A 19,866-nucleotide genomic window follows, 5' to 3' on the forward strand; every position below is an offset into this window, starting at 1 on the left:
ACAAATGTAAATAAAGGCTGAGAGAGGAAATAGATATAATAACATCTGTAGAGGTGGCACCATTGAGGGATACTAAGTAATTAATTAGGCTGACTGAAAATAATGGCATAAATAGAGCTATCTGTAAAGAAATTTAGCTGGAAACTGGAACTCTAGGATTGGTGAGATTTTTTAGAACACTTCCCATTAAATATAGCAATCCAGAAGGCAAAATGGTTTAAATACAGAGGTTTAAGAGGATATCAGAGGAATTCTGCTAGGGCTGCCTGTAGTGACAGAACCCGAGGCTGGTTCCTGTCCTGTTTTCATTTAACATTTTAATATTGAAAGAGATAAAATGACACTCGAGGACTAAGCAGAGAAAGTACTGGACACAGTTCAACATCTTACAGTGTCTGGCAAACAAGGGATGAGTTTGCTTTCAGAAGAGCCTTTAAAAGCGTCTGAGAATTCCTTCTCCTGGGTTGTTTTTAATTTACTTTAAGCAAGATATGTGACAAATGTCAAATGCAACCACAGATAAATCTGATATTTAAAACTTGCCATGTCTCATTGCTTTGAAAATCTTCAAAAGGATTCAATTTCTGGAATAGTTTCCTGAAGTCTAAGATACTATGCAAGTATAACCTCAGAGGAGTCTGACTAATAAGTATAAAATCATAAAGTCAGACTAATCACTTCAGAAACGTTTAGTTCAATTCTTTGTACTTCATGTAGAGGAAAGTCATTGTATGAGCATAAAAAGCTGCCACTTTGCAGGTATTTTTGTCACACCTTCAGCTGCCTGAGGAATTATCAATGGACATTTCCATGTAAAGACTGGAATCATTAAAAAGTGTCTTGTTTCTTTTGGTTGTTGATTTACAACAAAGCAGTGTAGTGTTCAGAAACTGGTGCTAGCTGATATTGCTTAGACTTTTCACTTTTTGAATGTGCTGAACAATGCTTGCTATGTTTATGAGTGGCTGCACTGAAGTACACCTGTGGTTTTCAATCACAATAAAGCTTTGGCCTACAAGGTGTTCACAATGCATCATCGTTTTGGATAAATGATAATTAAACTGTATCTCTGTGAAATTTCAGATAGTCAAGAGATACAGCCACCCACACAATATAATATAAGCAATAGGGCTATGTTGGTTAGGACACCACCTGTTCTTAACAGAATGTTTAATTCTGTAGCATAATCTTCTCTGTTGTTTCTCTTCTAGTATTTATTTATTCTATTCTGCATGTTATTTTCATTGTCAATCGCTGCAAAGTCAAAGAGTAGACCCATTTACAGATGATGATTACTGATGGACCAGAAAATTATCCAGGCATCTATTTTTGGCAGGAGTTTATAATATTCATAGCAAATTGAGTTTCTTCCCCTCATTACCCCATGATAGAATGAGTAGGTTGTTTCACTTATCAGTCCCAGAAATGTAAAATCAGCCAAAGGGAAGAGGTACCTTCCCTGGGGAAGTGCAGGTGCCTCTTTGTGTATGTTTGCACTGCTCTGGAGTGGGAACCTTCTCAGTAAGTAAGCAAAGTCCTTCTACACCACCATGGACAGTCATTTCTGTCCATGATGCACGAGCACAAATTAATCTACAAGGTGGAAACACTCATGGCCTGTGAGTAAATAAATGGTGGGAAAAGCACAATGGCAATATAATTCTCTTCCACAGTCTGCTGTTGCGTGGCCAGTTTGGATGAGATGTAACCAGATGCCTTCCCCCTGCATATTTTGTGTTCTAGGATTTGGTTCTCTTTGCATACCTAACATGGAGAAGTGAATTTTTTGAAATATGGGCAGGCTTGGTAGATCATTACCTAAATAAAGGCAAAAAATTTGTATGTTTGTTACTGTCAGACTTTTAAAACCCATTGACAGGTGATGATAGACGAGGGCATGAGCTCTGAAGATTTGGCTATCCCTTGAAGTCTGTAGCAGAAATCTGTGTAGAGTAGTTGATTGCAGCTGGTGTTTTTAATGGAATTGAGGATAATCAAGTTCTATTGACTTTCTGCTATACTAAACTTTGACTCCCTTATGCCATTTTGAAAATGGAATATAACATATCAGTTATGGGAGATTGGAATGCTGGTCCTCATGCTGGGAAAAACTAGGATAAGATGGATTGCTTAAATAACCAGAAGGATATTAAACTTTCCATGTCTTTATGCAGTCCCCTGTGGTAGCAATTATTTTCCAACCTTGAAGAAGTCTGAACAAATGTCTAGGATAAAATTGCAGTTTCAAGAGGTGTGGGAAGTCACGTGCAAAACAAACACTTGGACTCAGAGTGTCAAAACATTTTGTTTCATAAGGCTGGATGCAAACTTTTACATAAGGTTTTATGAATGGGGCAATATCAAAGTAGCCGGTTTGTCTAGACTTAGTGGTTCCTTGTTAACAATAAGGATCTTTGATTTCAGAAGTACTTATTGCTTATCATGTGATGTAAGTTCATAGTGTAATATTCTCACCACCTACTTATGATGAGTAAGCTTTATAATTTGAGTATGGTCTCGTTTTTCCAAATCTGTGTCAGTCCATAATTCAGTATTCCAAGGGTTTTGATGCTGCACTGTAATGTTTTGGGCTTTGTCTCTCTTCATTTTTTTTCTTTTCCCTTTTTAAATTTTTTCTTTTTTTCTTTATCTTTTTCTTTTTTTCATCCTGACCTTGTCAACTAACTTTTAGTGCCAGCAAAAGTATCATTATTTCTAACGAGTGCTTTTCTTAGTTGGTACAATGTAGTACTAAAATACATATTAATATGTTTTCATGTCATTTATTCACATGTGGTAAAAAAATAAAAAAGGAAACAGCAGGAAAAACAGATGATTTCTGAAAAAGGCAAAGCACTAGTTCTGTTATTGGAGAAGAATAAGTTATGTCTTTATTTGGATTCCAGTCTGTTAGTTCCTCTCCATGAATGAACAGTTATGATTCATCTTTCCAAATACCAGTTACTTCATAAATCCTGCTGGAGAGCACAGCAGTGTAGCTAAAGTGCCATCATGGAGCTCTACCAATAAAGTCACTGATGCAGTTATTATATACCTGCACATATTTTAAATCCCTTGTTGCATGTGTTGAAGGTATGCATTCCCGTACTCTCACATTTAAAATCCTTTAAATAAGGATGCTACACCTTGTCTCCTGCATATATTTAGAATTCTAAAGAGATGCTGTTTTTAAAGTATTCCAGGGATTTAATTGGACCCTTTATATCATATATTAAGTGCTAGATTTCCCTTCAGAGACCTCTAGTTTTTATGTCATGATTATTTTACTTCGTCATTATGGTAACAGGTGCTGAATTCTGGGATGTCCTGTTTCTCCAAGCTAGCTTTTAATAATTTTCTTTTCACACTTGCTTTTGCAAATTGTGCCTTATTACAGAAAGTAATTCCTTGGTTTGTCTTTACAATTAGAATCTGGTCACCACCCACTGAGTATTTGCTTCCTTTTTTTTCAGTGTCTGAAAGGGCAACATTGGTGATAGCACGGTTAATTGACCAGTGAAATATTTTTCTGCTTATGTTCTGTTGTGAAGGTAACTTCATAACTTTGAAAATACACTTTTGGATAAGTGACAACATGCATGGCAAAGATTGTAATGATAGTATTGAACTTTTTGGGTTATGTCAAAGCGTGAAATGCTGATATTTTGATATTCTTTCAGCATTTGTGGAAATTAGTCCAATAATTTTGCCTTGGGCCACATATGCAAAGCATACTTCTTAGTTTTTCATGATTATTTTTCATGATTTTCTCTCTGTTTGCATTCCAGTAATCTTTGAGCTGTTACAAGTCAATAGTAGTGATAACACTGGTCAAACTGCATTCTGGTTCCTCAAGAGAGGTTAGCATTTTTCCCTCTTAAAAAAGCTATGTTAAAACAAAAATAAATAACACTTTTGGTTCCACAGGAGGCATTGTACATCATGCCATAAAGCTGTCTAGGCATGTCTACTATTCTGACAACTGAAACTTCTGACAACTTTACACTTTCGTGGGTCTGAAGACGCATAATGGAGAAAATTATCCTAACGTTTCTTTTCATGTATTGTCTGCCATAACAACCTTTACTGTGTAGTATGGTGGGGGATTAAACCACTTTCATATTCCTAGTAGTGTCTTAAAAGAAATGGAAACATCAGTGTTCTCCACAATTTGCAGAGTCTGTTGTCTCAGGACTCAATATGCTCCACTCTGCTATTGCTACAGCACAGGAGCATATACCACAGTTCAGACATACTCACAGCATCAGGAAGCAAACTGAAACAACTGAGCAACTGAAAATGTGCTCATCATTGTGAGTTAGAAGCCCATGTTTGGGTATCCTTTTTTCAAATTCGAAAGGTTAAATACACTTTAGTATAAGAAAAAGAGGTCAGAAATAAAAAACAGAAGGCTGCCTTATTAAATAAGAAAAGTTAGGTTGAGAAAAAAGAATATTATAAGAAAGAAACCTTAATGGCACTGCAACATGATGAAAACTGGAGATAGTCAAATACTCAGTTCATAAGCAATCCACAGTCTAGTTAGATTAGGTAATACTTACAGTGAAAGAGGTTAAAGAAAATAACTGGGAAAAATGTATTTCCCACAAAAAGTTACTGATTAAAAATTTAATTTATTCATTATAAACAGGCTGATCAGTGCTTGTCTCAAATATGTATGGGCCTTAATCTATTGATTAACATCAAGATTCACTTTTGTTTCTGCAGGATAAGAATCTGACCTAAGAGGACCTAATGGTTTGCTAGCCCATTGTTCAAAACTCAGTATTTTAACCCTGTGAAAGGCTAAACATTTTGTCCTAGTTTCCACATAGCAGACACAGCATATGCTGCTACATGGAGATTAAGAAGTTAAAACCCAAATGCTACCTTTATTTAGTGACAAACAGCAAAGTTACAAAAAGAACAGCTAGTGAAGATAGAAGACAACTTGTCAAATTTAATCAGATTTTGTATTGAAGCAGATCCCTCATTACTGCTGTTTCAAGTATTTGGTATTTCTGAAGGAATATACTGTGATTCTCAGCAACACAATTGCAGATGATTTTATCAGGATTCACTTAGTGGGATTTATCAGAACAGTACCTTTCTTTTAGCTTTGAGCTGCTCGTGGTATTTGTTGGATGTGTCACCTGGTATTTCTCCTCCCCAGAGGGTAATTCCCACCATGGAATAAGTGACGCCCATGACAAGCAGTGGAAAGCAGTAGACCAGCACAATCACAATGATATGATACCTGCAATGAAAAAGTATTAAGGTGATAAGTGCTTTCGAAGGAGCTATACCAATGGAATGGGCTGCTAGAAGTCAAGAGTGCTACTTTTAGCACAAAGCATCTTTTATATTGACTGGCTAGTCTTTGGTGTTTTGGCTGTCATTTTGGAAGACTTGAACTGCACTGCAAATTTATTTACATTTAATGCAAGTGCTTTATGGGGTGTCTAATGCTGAACCTGCACTAGCATACATTAAGAATGACTCTATCAGGACTAGTGACTGCTGAGTAAGGTTGTCCATAACTAGCTGAGTTGATTTAATTGCTGCACAGCCAAGCATCATGAGGGCAAGCTAGGCATTTGGAGCTCTAATCTGGACCATAAATGAAAGAGGAAAATAAGGATTTTAATGGTATATTGATAGAAAGGCCCTGATATGTGTCCTGTTACCTGCCATTCTTCATATGGCACGTCTGTTGCACATGGGCAGCGCAGGTCTGTAGCCTACGTGCAATATAGTCATCACTGCTGATGTAAGCACTGGGAAAACAAACATAATTTCTTTTGCCTCCTGTTAGTTCCTGGTTAAATGCCAACTTCAGATAAAATCCCTGTGAATGATCAGTGAAGAATCCCCAGCTGTCACTGAGAGTGACCTTACTGCCCTAAAGAGAAATGTCTGTGTATGGCTCCTAAAGTGATGAAAATTACATATGACTGGGGCCTCTTTCACCTGCCTCAAAGAGAGCAAAAGGTCAAATTTGATTCTAGATAGTTACACAGGCTTTCAGCCTTGAACACCATGTTCGTTTTAAATGTCAATGAAAACATTAAAGGAGAGATGGCTAGGTAGCCACTTATTCCTAATTCTGACAGAGGGACAAATAGGGTATTTTGAATTTAATTGACTGGTATTCTCACTTTCAGAAGCTGGAACCAATTATAAGTTATCCAGTTTTCTCTTTTGGACTGATATCTGACATAAGTAATAATGTGGAAGGAAGTGGGAAAATCCAGCCCTCTCATGAAGAGATCTAGAAAAAAAACCTGACTGGGGACCTCTCATTCTTTACTATCACCTGAAAGGAAATTGTAGTGAGATGGGTGTTGGTCTCTTTTCCCTAGTAACAAAAGAGGAAATGGCCTCAAGTTGTGCCAGGGGAGGTTTAGATTGGATATTAGGAAAAATTTCTTCATGAAAAGGGTTATCAAGCATTGGAATGGGCTGCCCAGAGAAGCAATTGATTCACTATCCTTAGATGTATTTAAAAAATATGTAGATGTGGCACTTAGGGACATGGTCTAGTGGTAGACTTGGTAGTCTAAGGTTAATGGTTGGACTTGATGGTCTTAGAGGTTTTTTCCAACCTAAATGATTCTAAGGAGATAATAGAAATATTTTTTTTTCCGGTTAGGATAAAAAGGAAGCTTGCTTGGAATTATGTTCCCATTTCTGACCATCTCTATCTGTATAGAAGTAGCCATCTTAAGTGGAACAATGATGCTAAATATGCAGCATGAGGTGGAGTGCACTCATAAAAGTGGATGAGAAAAAATGTGTTCCACTTATCACTTATAATGCTCTATTTTCCTTGCTTAGAAAACTGGCTTTACACTTCTCAGTGACCAACACTTAGTTATTCTGCGTGTAGAGTGTCTGAATGATACTATACAGATTATGCCAAGCCAATTGCAAGTCTAGACACCACCATGCACAAGTTTAAAAGAACAAAAGCTTACGTAAAATGCTGTTTTGGACCACCTGGCCATGCTACATAGCAAAGAGTTCTCCCAGGCATCACCTTGGTTATGGAGTATAGGCACTGGGGAAAGGCCAACAGGAAAGCCAAAATCCATATGCTCCCAATGACCACCTTGGTAGCAGTTGCAGAGAGCCTAGGTTTCAAGGGATCAATAATGGCCATGTATCTGTAAAAAAAGCAAAAACCTCTGTGTAAGAAATCTTCAGAGATTCGTATATATCTAGAATGAGCCAAAGCTTAGGATTAAAGTGCAGGATAAAGAGATATTTGTCTTCCTGGAGTTCTGATTGCACTGTGGTCTTTGCGTGGTTCGGCTCCAATGAAGGCAGTGCTGGAAGGAGAAGAGGGTTCATTGAATATTATTTTGCAGCCATGGGACACCCTTTTAATCATATGTATATCAGTAGAGCAACTATTTTGCAAAGACGCATATCCTAATTGTTACAGTACACATGTAGGTTCTTGGCACGCTTGCCCAAGATTTTTAGGTACAGTCATTAGACACAAGACAATAATGATAATATTCGTAGGGTAATGATCCTGATAAGAATTGGTGCAAGAATCTTCTGCATCCATGTTTACCTGCTATGGCACACAGATTTCATTCAAGATATTTCTACTTTTTGGAATTTTATACTTGAGAGATGGGTAATTATGGAACAGATGTTTGTTTTAGTGAAGGTAACTGTTTATAGTTAACTATAAAATATGTGATAAATCCAGCATCCATACCTAGAATTTCAAGCTTATATATTTCTTATGTTTTTTACTGCACTTAGATATTTTTTCCCCACAGGGTAATTAGTTACCCTCTCCTTTACATACCTTCTTTTTTTTCCATCTAAACTGGTGCTTTTGGTATTACATAGTAGTTATTAAATAGTTTTATTTGAGTGCTGGGTGTCTTGTCCTGAGAGACCAGAAGTTCTCATGAAAATATACATCAATTGGACTGTAGCCCTCTGCCACCTAGCTCCCTTCCCCTCCAAAGAGTAAGTACAATGTGGTAATGAACTGAAGTTTGTAGTCATGAGCCCTGTCTTTGAAATTGAGCTGGCTTTTGCATGGACTTCCAGGTACATCCAAATGCTTGATGATCTTTACCTGTGTAGGTGATAAACATAAACAAATCATCATTTTCACATGCTTGTGGGACTCTTGAGGCATCTCCTTCTAGCCTGGAATTATTCCTTCAGTTACTAGTTTTCTTCAGATTGTATGTTGCCATTATTTCATGCACTATTGTCAGATTTCTATTACATTCACATTATTCTTATTCCCAGTTATATTATTCTTAATCCCAATAGATACCAGCAGTAATTTGTGCTGCCTAAGATAAAATTCAGGGAGATAAAATGTTTTATCTCCCTGTCTGCTGTCTGCCCTTTAAAGACATGGATTGTTTGTGTGAAATGACTCATATCTCTGTAGTGATGGAAATTTTAACAATTGGCTGAGTACCGTAAGTCAGAGGACAAGGATCAGATGAAAAGCAGGCTATTTATCTTTCTAGTTCGAATTTGAGTGATAAGCGAACAACCTGGCTTTTGCACAAGATTGATTACAAAAATGTAGCAGATAGTCATTCTAACAAACCAGATGGGAAGGAAGTGGAGGAACCTTGACCATTCCCTCAATAATACCTTTGTGCAGGCTAGGTTTAGCTGAACAGAATATTGACAGCCCTCTATTACAGAGCCTTTGATAACAAATCTAAGTTATTCTACCTTGCCAGTACACTAACAATTACAATGAAGTATCTAACTTGTTCTCTAAGTGGCTTTTCTTAGAAGCAAAATTGCTTAATTAACATAGTGAGATATTGCTTTATAACTGCAATTGTTACACTCACTCAGATTTGTCATATCAATTTGGTAGCATTTTCTTAGAGAAGCCATCATTGCCACAACTAAGGGTAGTAGAAAATGTGCAATGACTCTGAGATGCAGGTTAAAAACCACCTCTGTACTTGAACTGTCTCTGGATGTAGATTTCTGTAGCCAAGAGAAGCCCCAGAAAGAACTAAGTCCTTTCTGTGCTGTTAGCTGTCATTTGAAAGGAGATACAGCTACTTCTACCTATAATTTTGTTTGCTGGAAATGCCATTACAGGTACTTAAGGGTGGTAAGTTGTCTGTCTCTTTAGCCTCAACCTGAAGTAGCAGTAGCTAATTTTTCTGTTGACCCTTGCCTTTGATCTCTGTCCATTCTCTGTCAGCAATGAGAATTTCTGCTAACACAGGCTAGAGGTTCCATTCTTAGGTGTTGCTCAAAAAATCAATAAGGTGAGGAGTCTAGATATGGGATAATGTATATGTATGATGCAGAATATTGTCCTTATGTATTACAATTACCCATGGTGTAGCTCTGTTTGGTATCCTTACATGTATTATGGATGGCAAAGTGACAGTTACAAGGAGTAGATATGCTGTCTGCATTGTGCACTGAATGGTGCTGAACGTGATGTAGAAAAAAGATGAGTGTCTGAAGAGGCCAGGAATGAAAGGGAGAACAATGAGATATGGGATCTAGAGCAAAAGCAAAAGAAATGAGACTGGGGAACAGTTTGCTGAATGCAAAATTAGAAGTGAAATGAGAAAAATGAGAAAAGAGAATTGTAGAATAACAGCATATAGAAATTATGTTGAGAGAGGAGAGAATAAGAAAGGGAACTGGGGTGATGAAATGGCAAAAGACCTATGACAAAAATCAACCCTAGTGTACCAGAGATTCCAAGGTAGATAGAACTGGTATAAAAACAAAATGGTATGACAGTGGAGCTCTGTGGTGGCGAGCCCTTCTGCCTCTGCAGCTTTATGGGAGAGAACTCCCAAAGAGTTATTCTCTCTGTGATCAGCCAACCATAACCTGTATGTAGGGGGAACAGCAGGACTTCTCTATGCTCCGATGTCATCTGTCTTAATGACTGTTCTGCTTCTCCACTGTTCTTTGAAATGGTCTGAACTTCATCACAGAGTTATAGAATATCCCAAGCTGGAAGGGGCCAATCAGGATCATCGAGTACAACTTTTAGCCCTGTCCAGGACATCCCCAAGAGTCACACCGTGTACCTGAGAGCATCCTCCAAATAATTCTTGAACTCAGACAGCCTTGGTGCTGTGACCACTTCCCTGGGGAGCCTGTTCCAGTGCCCAACTGCCCTCCGGGTGAAAAATCTTTCCCTGATATCCAAACTAAACCTCCCCTGACTCCACTTCATGCCATTTCCTTGAGTCCTGCCACTGATCGTGAGAGAGAAAAGCGCCTGCCCCTCTGCTTCCCCTTGTGAGGATGTGGAAGACGGTGATGAGGTCTCCCCTCAGTCTCCTCTTGTCCAGGCTGAACAGACCAAGTGACTACAGCTGCCCCTCATAAGACTTCCCCTCCAGACCTTTAGTCATCCTTGTGGCCATCCTATGAATGCTCTCTAATAGCTTGATGTCTTTTTTATATTGTGGTGCCCAAAATTAGGCAGTCCTGAAGACAGTGACAAGTGCAGAGACCCACCGAGGTCTGCCATGTTCTGTGATATTTATACACATACCTTGGACCTCTCCACACCTCATCTCTAAAGACAGCAGCAAAAGATGATAGGCATTTGAGCTGAAGAAGGATTTCTAGTGGCTAAAAGCAACTGAAGGGTTGTAATACCACTGAAAAATGATTGTAGCCGCACAAACATTTCTTCAGTGGGGTGCTGTGCCAATTTGCTTTGCAGCCTTTGGACATCTACTGTTCAGCCCTTCCACCAGGCTGGAGCAGTGGGACACCCTGCTGAATAAAGGGCTCTGAACTTGCACTTGATTTAAAGATCAGACTTCTAATGCTTTCTCACTCTGATGGGAGCTGCTGGTAATGACATAGATAGCTTGTTCCACTCCATAAAGCAGGGATACTGAATGTAAAATACACATTGCTGAAAGGAATTAACTCATTACGCTAATTTATCACAAGCAGAAATCATTATTACCCTACCCAACATAAACATTCATACTTGGAAGATAATTATAAGATGCAATATGCACATTTAGAGATGCAGGGATGGGAATATGTGCAGGTAGAGACAAGCCAACACTTTGAAGAATGTGGGTTGTTCAATACCATATTTTCCTTTGTATGACTCTAAAACGTTTTTAGGTAGCACTTTAGTTTCATCATTAGAATTTTTAGCATGTGATTTTGTTTGTTGTGACCATAAAATATCCCACTGTCATTACTTTTCTTCCAGCTTTGGCTTGTGTTAGTCTTTGTCCCTAACAAATTACTATTGAAGTCAGCAGGAGTCTTTCCACTGAACTTAATGAGAAATCAGTCAGGCTGCATGATATAATGACCAGTGCATCATGGTGTGCTTGCTGCACCGCTCTTCTTATCTGCTGGAGTGAGAACAAGTTCCCTTCTGAACTGCTCTGTTTCTTTAGAGTCTACAATTTACTGTTTGGTACTTGTTTCTTGGGTTCATCAAATCAAGAAAATCTGTTTTCTCTAAAATGATAAAAGAGGCTTTGGAATAACATTGATAAAGTCTTTAAGCCAGTGGTTATAATGACAGCATAATCATGTAGCTCTGTTACAGCTTGCAAGTAACAAGAGACAAATAGCTGGTACATACTATAAAAGTTTCTGAAGTTTGTGAATGATGGTCCTAACAGTAGAAAAGATAACCCCCCCCCAGTTTATCTTTTTGTAGAACAACAGATACTGACAAATACAGTTAGAAAAATCTTTCTTCTTTAACACATAATTTAGAAAATTGTGGCAAAAATACACAAGATGTTATTAGAACAAAATGATGTTCAAAATTGGATCCTACAAATGCTCCTTTGGAGATAGAGTTGGAAGCCTTTAATCATCCTAAGTGATTTGTTTCACCTGTTTACAGCATGTTTATAAACTCAAATGGGGGAAAATGTAATCAATTCAGTCCCAGATTGTAACAGGAAATTGGGACTTGATGAAGGAAGAGACTGAGAGAAAAATCACAATGCTTGCATGTAAGTGGCTTGTCAACAGCAGACATCAGAGTATGCTTCCTTTGTGAATGCACAGATGCTGTTATTTCCTCCAGACAGAAGCTGATTTTGAGACTTTATATTTAGAATCAACTGGTAATTAAGAAACTTAGGGAAATTGCTATGATTCCCTGCCCTTATTTAAAACACTGCTGAGGAAAATCCTATGGAAGATCTTGGAAAGTAGACATACTAGTCAAAAAAGGATGGAATGAACTGTGAGATTTTAGTGGCATTTTTTTGTATAATGTAAACCAAATCTTGAACTTTTGTACTCTTTCATCTCTATCTGGTATCTTCTAGTGCAAGACTCCTTTTCTTGTGTGAGTGGTTTGTATTCATTCACTTAGGCTGACTTTCTCTGCAGGACGAGTGGCTACTTTACATAGTACACCACAGATCCATATTTTAATAGTTTTCATTAAATGATAAATAAGAGCACTAAGAAAATATATTTAAGGCTAAGATTCTGTCTAAAATGAACCTCTCATTTGAACATAGGATCAGACGTTTCCTGCTTGGAACAAGAAGACTGAGGGCTAAGCAGTGTTGTAAATGTTGATTATACTTCTCAAGATGTTGGTGTATCAACCTCATTTTTTCACAGCACCATTTGAAAGCAGCTTTTTCCCAGACTATCTCAGTATGTTATCAATAATGTAACTCTGACATGAATTTGGATGAAAACCCCAAAAAAGATCCTGTATTTTTTCCTGATCATTATGAATGGAATGAAAAGGATTATTTTTCCTAGGTCTCTGACAGGCTGAATCCTGTAGCCATTGCATCAGAATGTTCTGCAGAAACTATTTCACCTTTTCTAAGAAAGAAAGAAAGAGATTTGTCAATTTCAAAAATAGTTTTAGGCCTCCAAATTTGCATTTCAGCGCTTCTTTGTATTTCAGCTCTTGATATTTGAATACTTAATGCCCTCCTATTCAACTTTTTCTTTCCAGTTTTGAAGACTAGTATTTTTCAGAGGGCAGCCCAGATACTGGAATCTAGAAATAAGATGTGCTTCATCTTTAAATACTATTTGGGAAAGACAGAGAAATGGAGAAGGGATTTACTCTTTGAATTGTGTAGTTTGACTAGCAAAGTAAGAATAGAAATAATAGTGATAATTTCTAAAGCATATCTTACATTTTTCCCTTTGTGATATGCAGTAAAACAGGATAATTCCTGAAGTCATGATTATGAAGTCATCCATTAGTTTGAATAAAAAGTCAAATTGAACTTTAGTTTGGTAGTAGGGGTAGGGCAGGTAGTGTTTTCTGTAGTTACATGGCACCATAGGCAGGAACAATAGCTAACAATAAAATGCCATCTTATGGAAAACTAGACCAGTGAGTTTACAGAAACTCCATCTATTTCTTCTTACAAAAATATTCTCAGATACGAGGGGAAGATCTCTATGGGGAAAACAGCCTGTGAAGCATGAGAAATCCGAAAAGAACTCCTACTGCCTTTTTTTTCTTGTTCTGATGTTCATCTCTCTCTCCCCAGTCCTCAGTGCAAATTCTCACTTCTTTTACATAGAAACCATTTACTTTGAGACATCCAAATCTGAGGGAAAGGGAATGGGAGAGGGGCCAAAGGCTGCAGTTCTGTTTGGGCTGAACTCTGTGCTGGGGATGACAGCTGGCTGGGTGATGCAGGTTTCCTGCCTTCCATTGCTTCAACTTCCTCTATTCATTGGTGAGCCAAGCACAAACAACTTGATGCCAGGCATGTGTACACCTTCTTGGTTTGCATCTTCTGCTCATGCCACTACCATATGACCTCAATACAGGGTTATGCCCTGTGCATTCCATATCCTAACCTGTTAGAAATATTTGAGATCTTTTTACATATAAACTTCACCCTATACTTAAATGTTTCTGAGCACACAGGGCAGGTAACAGATACTTAACATTCAGATACTAGATAGTTTGGCAGGAATATCTGTTTGACGCATGAAGGCCTTGGGTAGAGACTGATATCAAAGTGTATTCTACTGGAAAGATAAGACATTTTTCAATGTGCCAACTGCCTACTTAGAATTTCAGTAATGTTAATTTGTAGGGCTTGTGATACTACTTTGTGACAATAATAACTGCTCTTACAGAATACCCTTGAAGAGATTGAAGAGCCTAAATGATATTTTGAGGATCTGAGTGTGTACGTATTATGAATTTAGGTTTTATATGATAAGTTGAATCAAGTGTTTATGCCTTGTATCTGTCTTCTGCTACAAGCTCGTATCATATTACTTACTCTGGAGTCTAATGAGTGTATAGAGAGGTTATGAACAGCCATCAGTAACTGAACAATGTCACAGAAAAAAAAGAAAACTGACCCAGTATACGTGTGCTTCTGCAGACGTATTAGAAGTCTAGAAAATAAGGTGGGAAACTAGAATGACAAGTGTTGAATAAGAGAGAAGATTGTGCAAGAGAAATAAAACTGAATATTAAATATAATTTAAAGTAATGTAAAGTAGAATAAATGTTTTTTGGCTTCAAATGCCAAAAGCTTGCTTTCATACTAGGAAGAAAAGGAATGGTAGGATATGAATAGGATCAGCAACTACTCACCATCATTATTAGAATACATTCTTTAATTCCAGAGAGGTTGCTTTTATAAAGAGTTAAACTCATTTAAATGAGAATAGCATTATGGAATTGCTGAGAGAACAGTAACTGAGAAAGTAATACTGTAGATGTGCTAAAGCCAGGAAAAAATTCATGATACTAAGAGATCTACTGAAGGCATGTTATTTTGTGCTATATTGCTATATCCCCAAACTTCCACTTTAACCATCTGCAGAGAATTTTTAGGCCTACGCACAGTATAATGAGGCAATCTTGGGATTCAAAATTAATTGCTGGCGTACCTGAACCACCTCCTTTGCATGCTAAGAACTCATAGAAAGTGGGTCTTCAATGGCCAGAGTCAGAAGGCTTACATTCTGCCTAAGTTACTGTCTTTAATATGTCCAAGAACTGTACAGCAGTCAGTGATCACAGGTGGAGTTTAGGACGATGGATGGACCCTTCAGGATCAGGCACTGGTCAGTGGCAGGGGCGTATTGGCTCCAGAACTATCCCCTATTCAGTTTACCTGTAACTGTGGAACTATGCAGCACGAACTAAAGAAAAATGAAAGAATGACTGCCTGTGAAGGAGCCCAGTGTAAAATCTGTGCTGCTTCTGATGCCTAAGCTGACTCTGTTAAAGCTACCTGTGGCATCTCTCCAGTAGACTGCAAACAGGCTGTTGGAAAAGAAGCAGAAAGCAGGGGGGAAAATACTGGGAAGGAGTGGTCAGAAGTGTGAATAAACTCACATAAATTTGAGACTGTGTTCAGACAGGGTGGTCATACAGCAGTCTTGCATACTTGCTGTAAGTCTTGCATACTTTCATCCTCAGCTCCAGATGCAGCACACCCCACTGCAGGAACTGCCTGCTCCACAGAACTCCCTGTCAGTCCAGTAATCTCACAGTGCACACAATTTAGAATAGCCTACAGAATCAGAGGTGAAAGGAAACACATACTACCTGTGACCTCTGCTCAGTGGTGTCTAGATTCACAGCAACTCATTCATACTCTGTGAACATTTAGATGTTTGAAAATGATCAGTGGAGCATACCACAACATACTTTTTAGTGAGCTGCAACCCATGACCTTTCAGTGTTTTGGGATGGTTACAATTTCTAATGGAAAATCATCTGATATAATCCCATCAATTCAGTTCCCTTGGTAGCTTTATCCTACTTTGTAGCTTTGTTGTTTTTGTTTTAAATTTTTGAATTAAAAGAATGTGTAAGGATGAGTTTACTGGGTTAAAACTAATGCAGAGTGTCCAGTGAAGCACTGGCTGAACTTTTACAGAACGCAAGTGGGAACCAAAGTTTTAAAAAATATCCATCCAGCATATCTGTGTCCTGGAATACGACAGTCTGTACATCCAAGGACATTCCTTGGGATTCTCTTTGACCCTTAGTTTTCCTCTTGACTCTGCAGAATTGTTCTGCAGAGGTAGCCAGGAAATTATTAAAGGTACTGAATGCATCAGGTGTTATTTGGTATAAAAGGAAAAGGAATCACAGTGTGAACAGGGAAGGAAGGATAGATTGCTCTTGTGTTTGTTTTACATGACACACTTCTGAGTATCAGCATCTCACATTGCTAAACCAAGGAAAACATTTCTAATATCTTTGTATCTGACCATTGCATTTCAGTCAGTGTGCAGCAGAGCTAATTTCACTCACTCTGGAAATGCCCCATTTGGATTCCTGAGGAACTATATTCACCTTCTTTTCCCGGATCTTAGCATAAATTTAGAAACTTTCAGAGTAGTAAGTACTATATATCTGTGGATAATTTTGTCAGAAAATATGAAAAAAACCTTTCTCAGAGCATCTGAGTAACTGCTCAACTAATGACTTGATCAGCTACAACAATAGCTGCTAAATACCCAACACCAACTAAAGCCCTTTTATCTTTCTGAAAACCACAAGCTAGATGAGAATCTTAGGCTAAACCCAAACAGACAATGAAAGAAATCTTTGCCTGGTCGAAGGTAGTATCACTGGCATTACACTACCTGCTCCATTATTAATGAGAATTAACATGGGAAGAAGATACACCACTGTCGGGAGGAAAGTGTACTGATTTCCACGTGTCTTCACCCATCCTCAGAGCAAAGAGGTAGAAGAGTTGCCAAGAATCTCATTTTCTCTTTCATTTCTAGCTTTATGGAACAGTAACGCATCTGGCTGAGAATGCCACCAAAAATTTGCAGTTACTAGGGCAAATGAAAAAGCCCTATTAATTTATAAACTCGTTCACAAACACAGACAAAAGATACAACAACGTTTCCCAATCTTTGCACCTGGAAATGAGAAATAATATTTCCGAAGGTGGATTGAACCTTATGAAATCTTAACTACCATCACTTGGAAGTGCTGCAGTTCTGCCAAGTCAATTCAGAAAAGATGTATAATGGGATTTGAATATGTAGAAATGAGTTTTATAAGTAAATTCAGTGCATTGCTAAAAGGAATAAGAGATCTGAAGTACAAATTGATCTGTTTTTCTAAAGGAAAATTCAGTAAGTTACCTCTCCAGTGCAGCAAATGTGAAAACAATAATAAAGAAGGAAACATTTCCCAGGGGAGACTCACAGCACCTTTTGTGAAAGACAGTCCATCAATGCATCTGTGTTGAAAATCAGGCAACTACATTTCCCCTTTACTCTATGGACACTACAGTTGTCTTACTCCATTATTGTCGAGAGTATAAAGGTAAAGTTTTTCCCTGTCCTGTTTTCTTTGACAGTCACAAAGCCTTGTTTATCAGGAAAAAATTGAGCACTTTGAAATCATGTTCTTATCAGTCCTCTGCATATGCACAGTTGGCAATGTAAATAGTCTCATTAATTAAAACTGGGAGAAACGAAGCAGCTCAGAGCTGTCTGTGAGAAAAGCTATTAAAAACAGTCTGAAGTGATTTTTGAAGAGGAGGCAAATGCCTCTGCCAGCTGTAGAAATACAGAGAGGAGGGAAATTTGAAATCCTCTCCCTTAACACACAATCTCTACAACTCCTCATCAGTATGAGTTAGATGACATTGACTGAGGGACAGATACTGTTTTCACAGGTAGAGAGGCAAAACCCCAAGCAATGAGTGCTGTTACAGAATTAGTATTGGAAGACAGAGCACAGAGAGCAGCTGAAGTCAAACAGAGAGCTGAAATGTTTGTTATAAAAGACAGCAGGAAAGTAAAAACAATAAAAGGCTGAAGGACAGAGACCAAAGACAGGAATTAAAACAGTGAGGGAGAGATCTTAAAGAACTACAGAGAAGCACAATAGATGACCTATTCAGGTCTCTGCCTCTCATCATAATGATTGTTATCTCCGTATTTTTATTTTAGCACATAACCTGATCTTAATATCTCACCCCTAAACTTTTCTTCTCTTTTCTCACCTGTCCACAGCTATTGCTGTCATGGAGTAGATGCTGGCGAAGACAGCAGTGATTGGGAAGAAGTTGTGGAAGCGGCAGTAAGCCTCTCCGAAGTACCACTCACTGTGCAGCGCATAGATGAAGTTGATGAGGGTATTGAAAGCAGCCATGGAGGCATCAGAGAAGGCCAGATTCACCAGGAAGTAGTTTGTCACTGTCCTCATGCGCTTGTGAGCCAGGATAATCCAGATGACAATGAGATTTCCGAAAACAGCCACTGCCACCACACCACCATAAGCCAGAGACCACAGGGCAATGCGCCAAGAGGGTTGTACAAACTGATTGGAGAAGTTGCTTGGTGAGGATGCTATGGGGGGAGAAGCATTTCCAGCTGGTGCTCCCAGTGCCTGTCCCCAGGCATCACTTGCTGCAGCAAGGCTCACGTTCCCCCTGCTGCTCATGCTCATGTTCCAGTTGGCTGTGGGGACAGAAGTCATCTTGGATGTTCCTCTCCTCTCTTCCAGGAATGATGTGACTCTCCTACCTCCCTTTCCCAACCCTCCAAAATCCCCACCAACAGATAAGAAGAGGGAAGGAAGAAAAGGGGAAGGAAGGCAGCACAGCAGGTACAGGGCAGATCTGTCAGAAAAAAGCTTTGACTATGCTGCTCAAACTGTTACAAGTGCTGTACCAGCCAAGTCAGGAGAGCTACCTCAGGGCAGAACAGCATCCTACTTCTGTGTGCAGCCACCTCTTGCTTTTGATTTTGCCGAAGGAGCCAAGGCACATTTTATAGGCTTGTGAGTTTCCAGCGTCACAAAGGGAGTGGAGTGATAAGCTCCACTGGCTGGTAAGCTAACACCTCTTTCCCTCTGCTCTCCCTCCTCCTTTTATTTCATTCATTGCCCGCAGCAGGCACTTTCAGGAGCTGTGGAGAGCATCACAGGGAAAATGAATTCTCATCTCATTTATGTTGAGAGATTTATTTTATATTGCCTTTCTTTAGGTTTCATTATTGTGCTTCCTTTTTTAAATAGGTTTTTTTTGCCCTGTCTTTGCAGAGCTAATCAGCTGGCTTAGTTAAAAAATCCCAGGACTGAAACTGCTTTTTTATTACAGCTCTTTCCAGATGATTTTATTCCAGATGAATTCAGACCTGCCTTTTTTCTGCTGTCTTTTCATTTAGTACAGGGTTTCCTTTAAAGTATTCTGGTACCCACAGATTTGGAGTAGTGACCTCTTTTAGATAAATAAATACATCCTGCTACTCTCTAATTTCACTTTTCAGTTTGTAATATGTAATTGATATCAAGAAACATTTATAAAGCCATTTGTATGTTCAGCAGACACTGATTTTTACTGAAAAACTATGTAGCCCTAAACATAATGTCCTTAATTGTGCACAGAATATTAGGGGTTTGTTTTCTTTGTGTCTTTAAAAAAAAGAATTTAGTTCTTTTTACTGATTTGCATTTATTCCACACTTAGTACTGTAGTTATTTTGAGTAAACAGTATTTTTACATGCAGTTATTTCTATACTGGTAGAAAAGGCTAAATGAGGAAATTTAGCACCTGATGTTTTCACATCCAAAATCAGTTTCTTGTTAATATGTTAACAACAGCTGGCATTGGGAATGCATGCTTTGTGCAAGGGTTGATTGCAAGGGACTTCAGCTAACAAACCTTTGTTATTCAATAGGGAGAAAATGTGGTTTAGTGCCGATCTGTTCCAGGTTTCAACAATTTAGAGCTACTACTTGTCATCAGCAGAGATTTCAATTGTATCACAGCAGTGGGAACTATTCAATACCCCTGTCAGCAGTGACACATTCAACATTTTTTTTAAACAAAAGCTTCAAACAAAAATCAAATACTCCTGTGTACCATTTCCTCCCTGCTGTA

The 19,866-nt window shown here is 38.4% G+C and overlaps 1 protein-coding gene across 1 annotated transcript in view; it reads right to left on the minus strand.

Annotated features, from left to right (window-relative positions):
• Positions 1–18,526, minus strand: part of TACR3 (tachykinin receptor 3) — a 36,271-nt gene extending 17,745 nt beyond the window's left edge. The window contains exons 1-3 of the mRNA XM_064652025.1: positions 17,985–18,526; positions 6,978–7,166; positions 5,107–5,257 (exon numbers count right to left, since the gene is read on the minus strand). Of these exons, the coding sequence (XP_064508095.1) occupies positions 5,107–5,257; positions 6,978–7,166; positions 17,985–18,460 (816 nt within the window). The 5' untranslated portion in view covers positions 18,461–18,526. The remainder of the gene's footprint in view (positions 1–5,106; positions 5,258–6,977; positions 7,167–17,984) is intronic.
• Positions 18,527–19,866: the final 1,340 nt, after the last annotated feature.

This window comes from Pseudopipra pipra, chromosome 4 (assembly GCF_036250125.1).
Source record: "Pseudopipra pipra isolate bDixPip1 chromosome 4, bDixPip1.hap1, whole genome shotgun sequence".
In the NCBI taxonomy this organism is placed as follows: domain Eukaryota; kingdom Metazoa; phylum Chordata; class Aves; order Passeriformes; family Pipridae; genus Pseudopipra; species Pseudopipra pipra.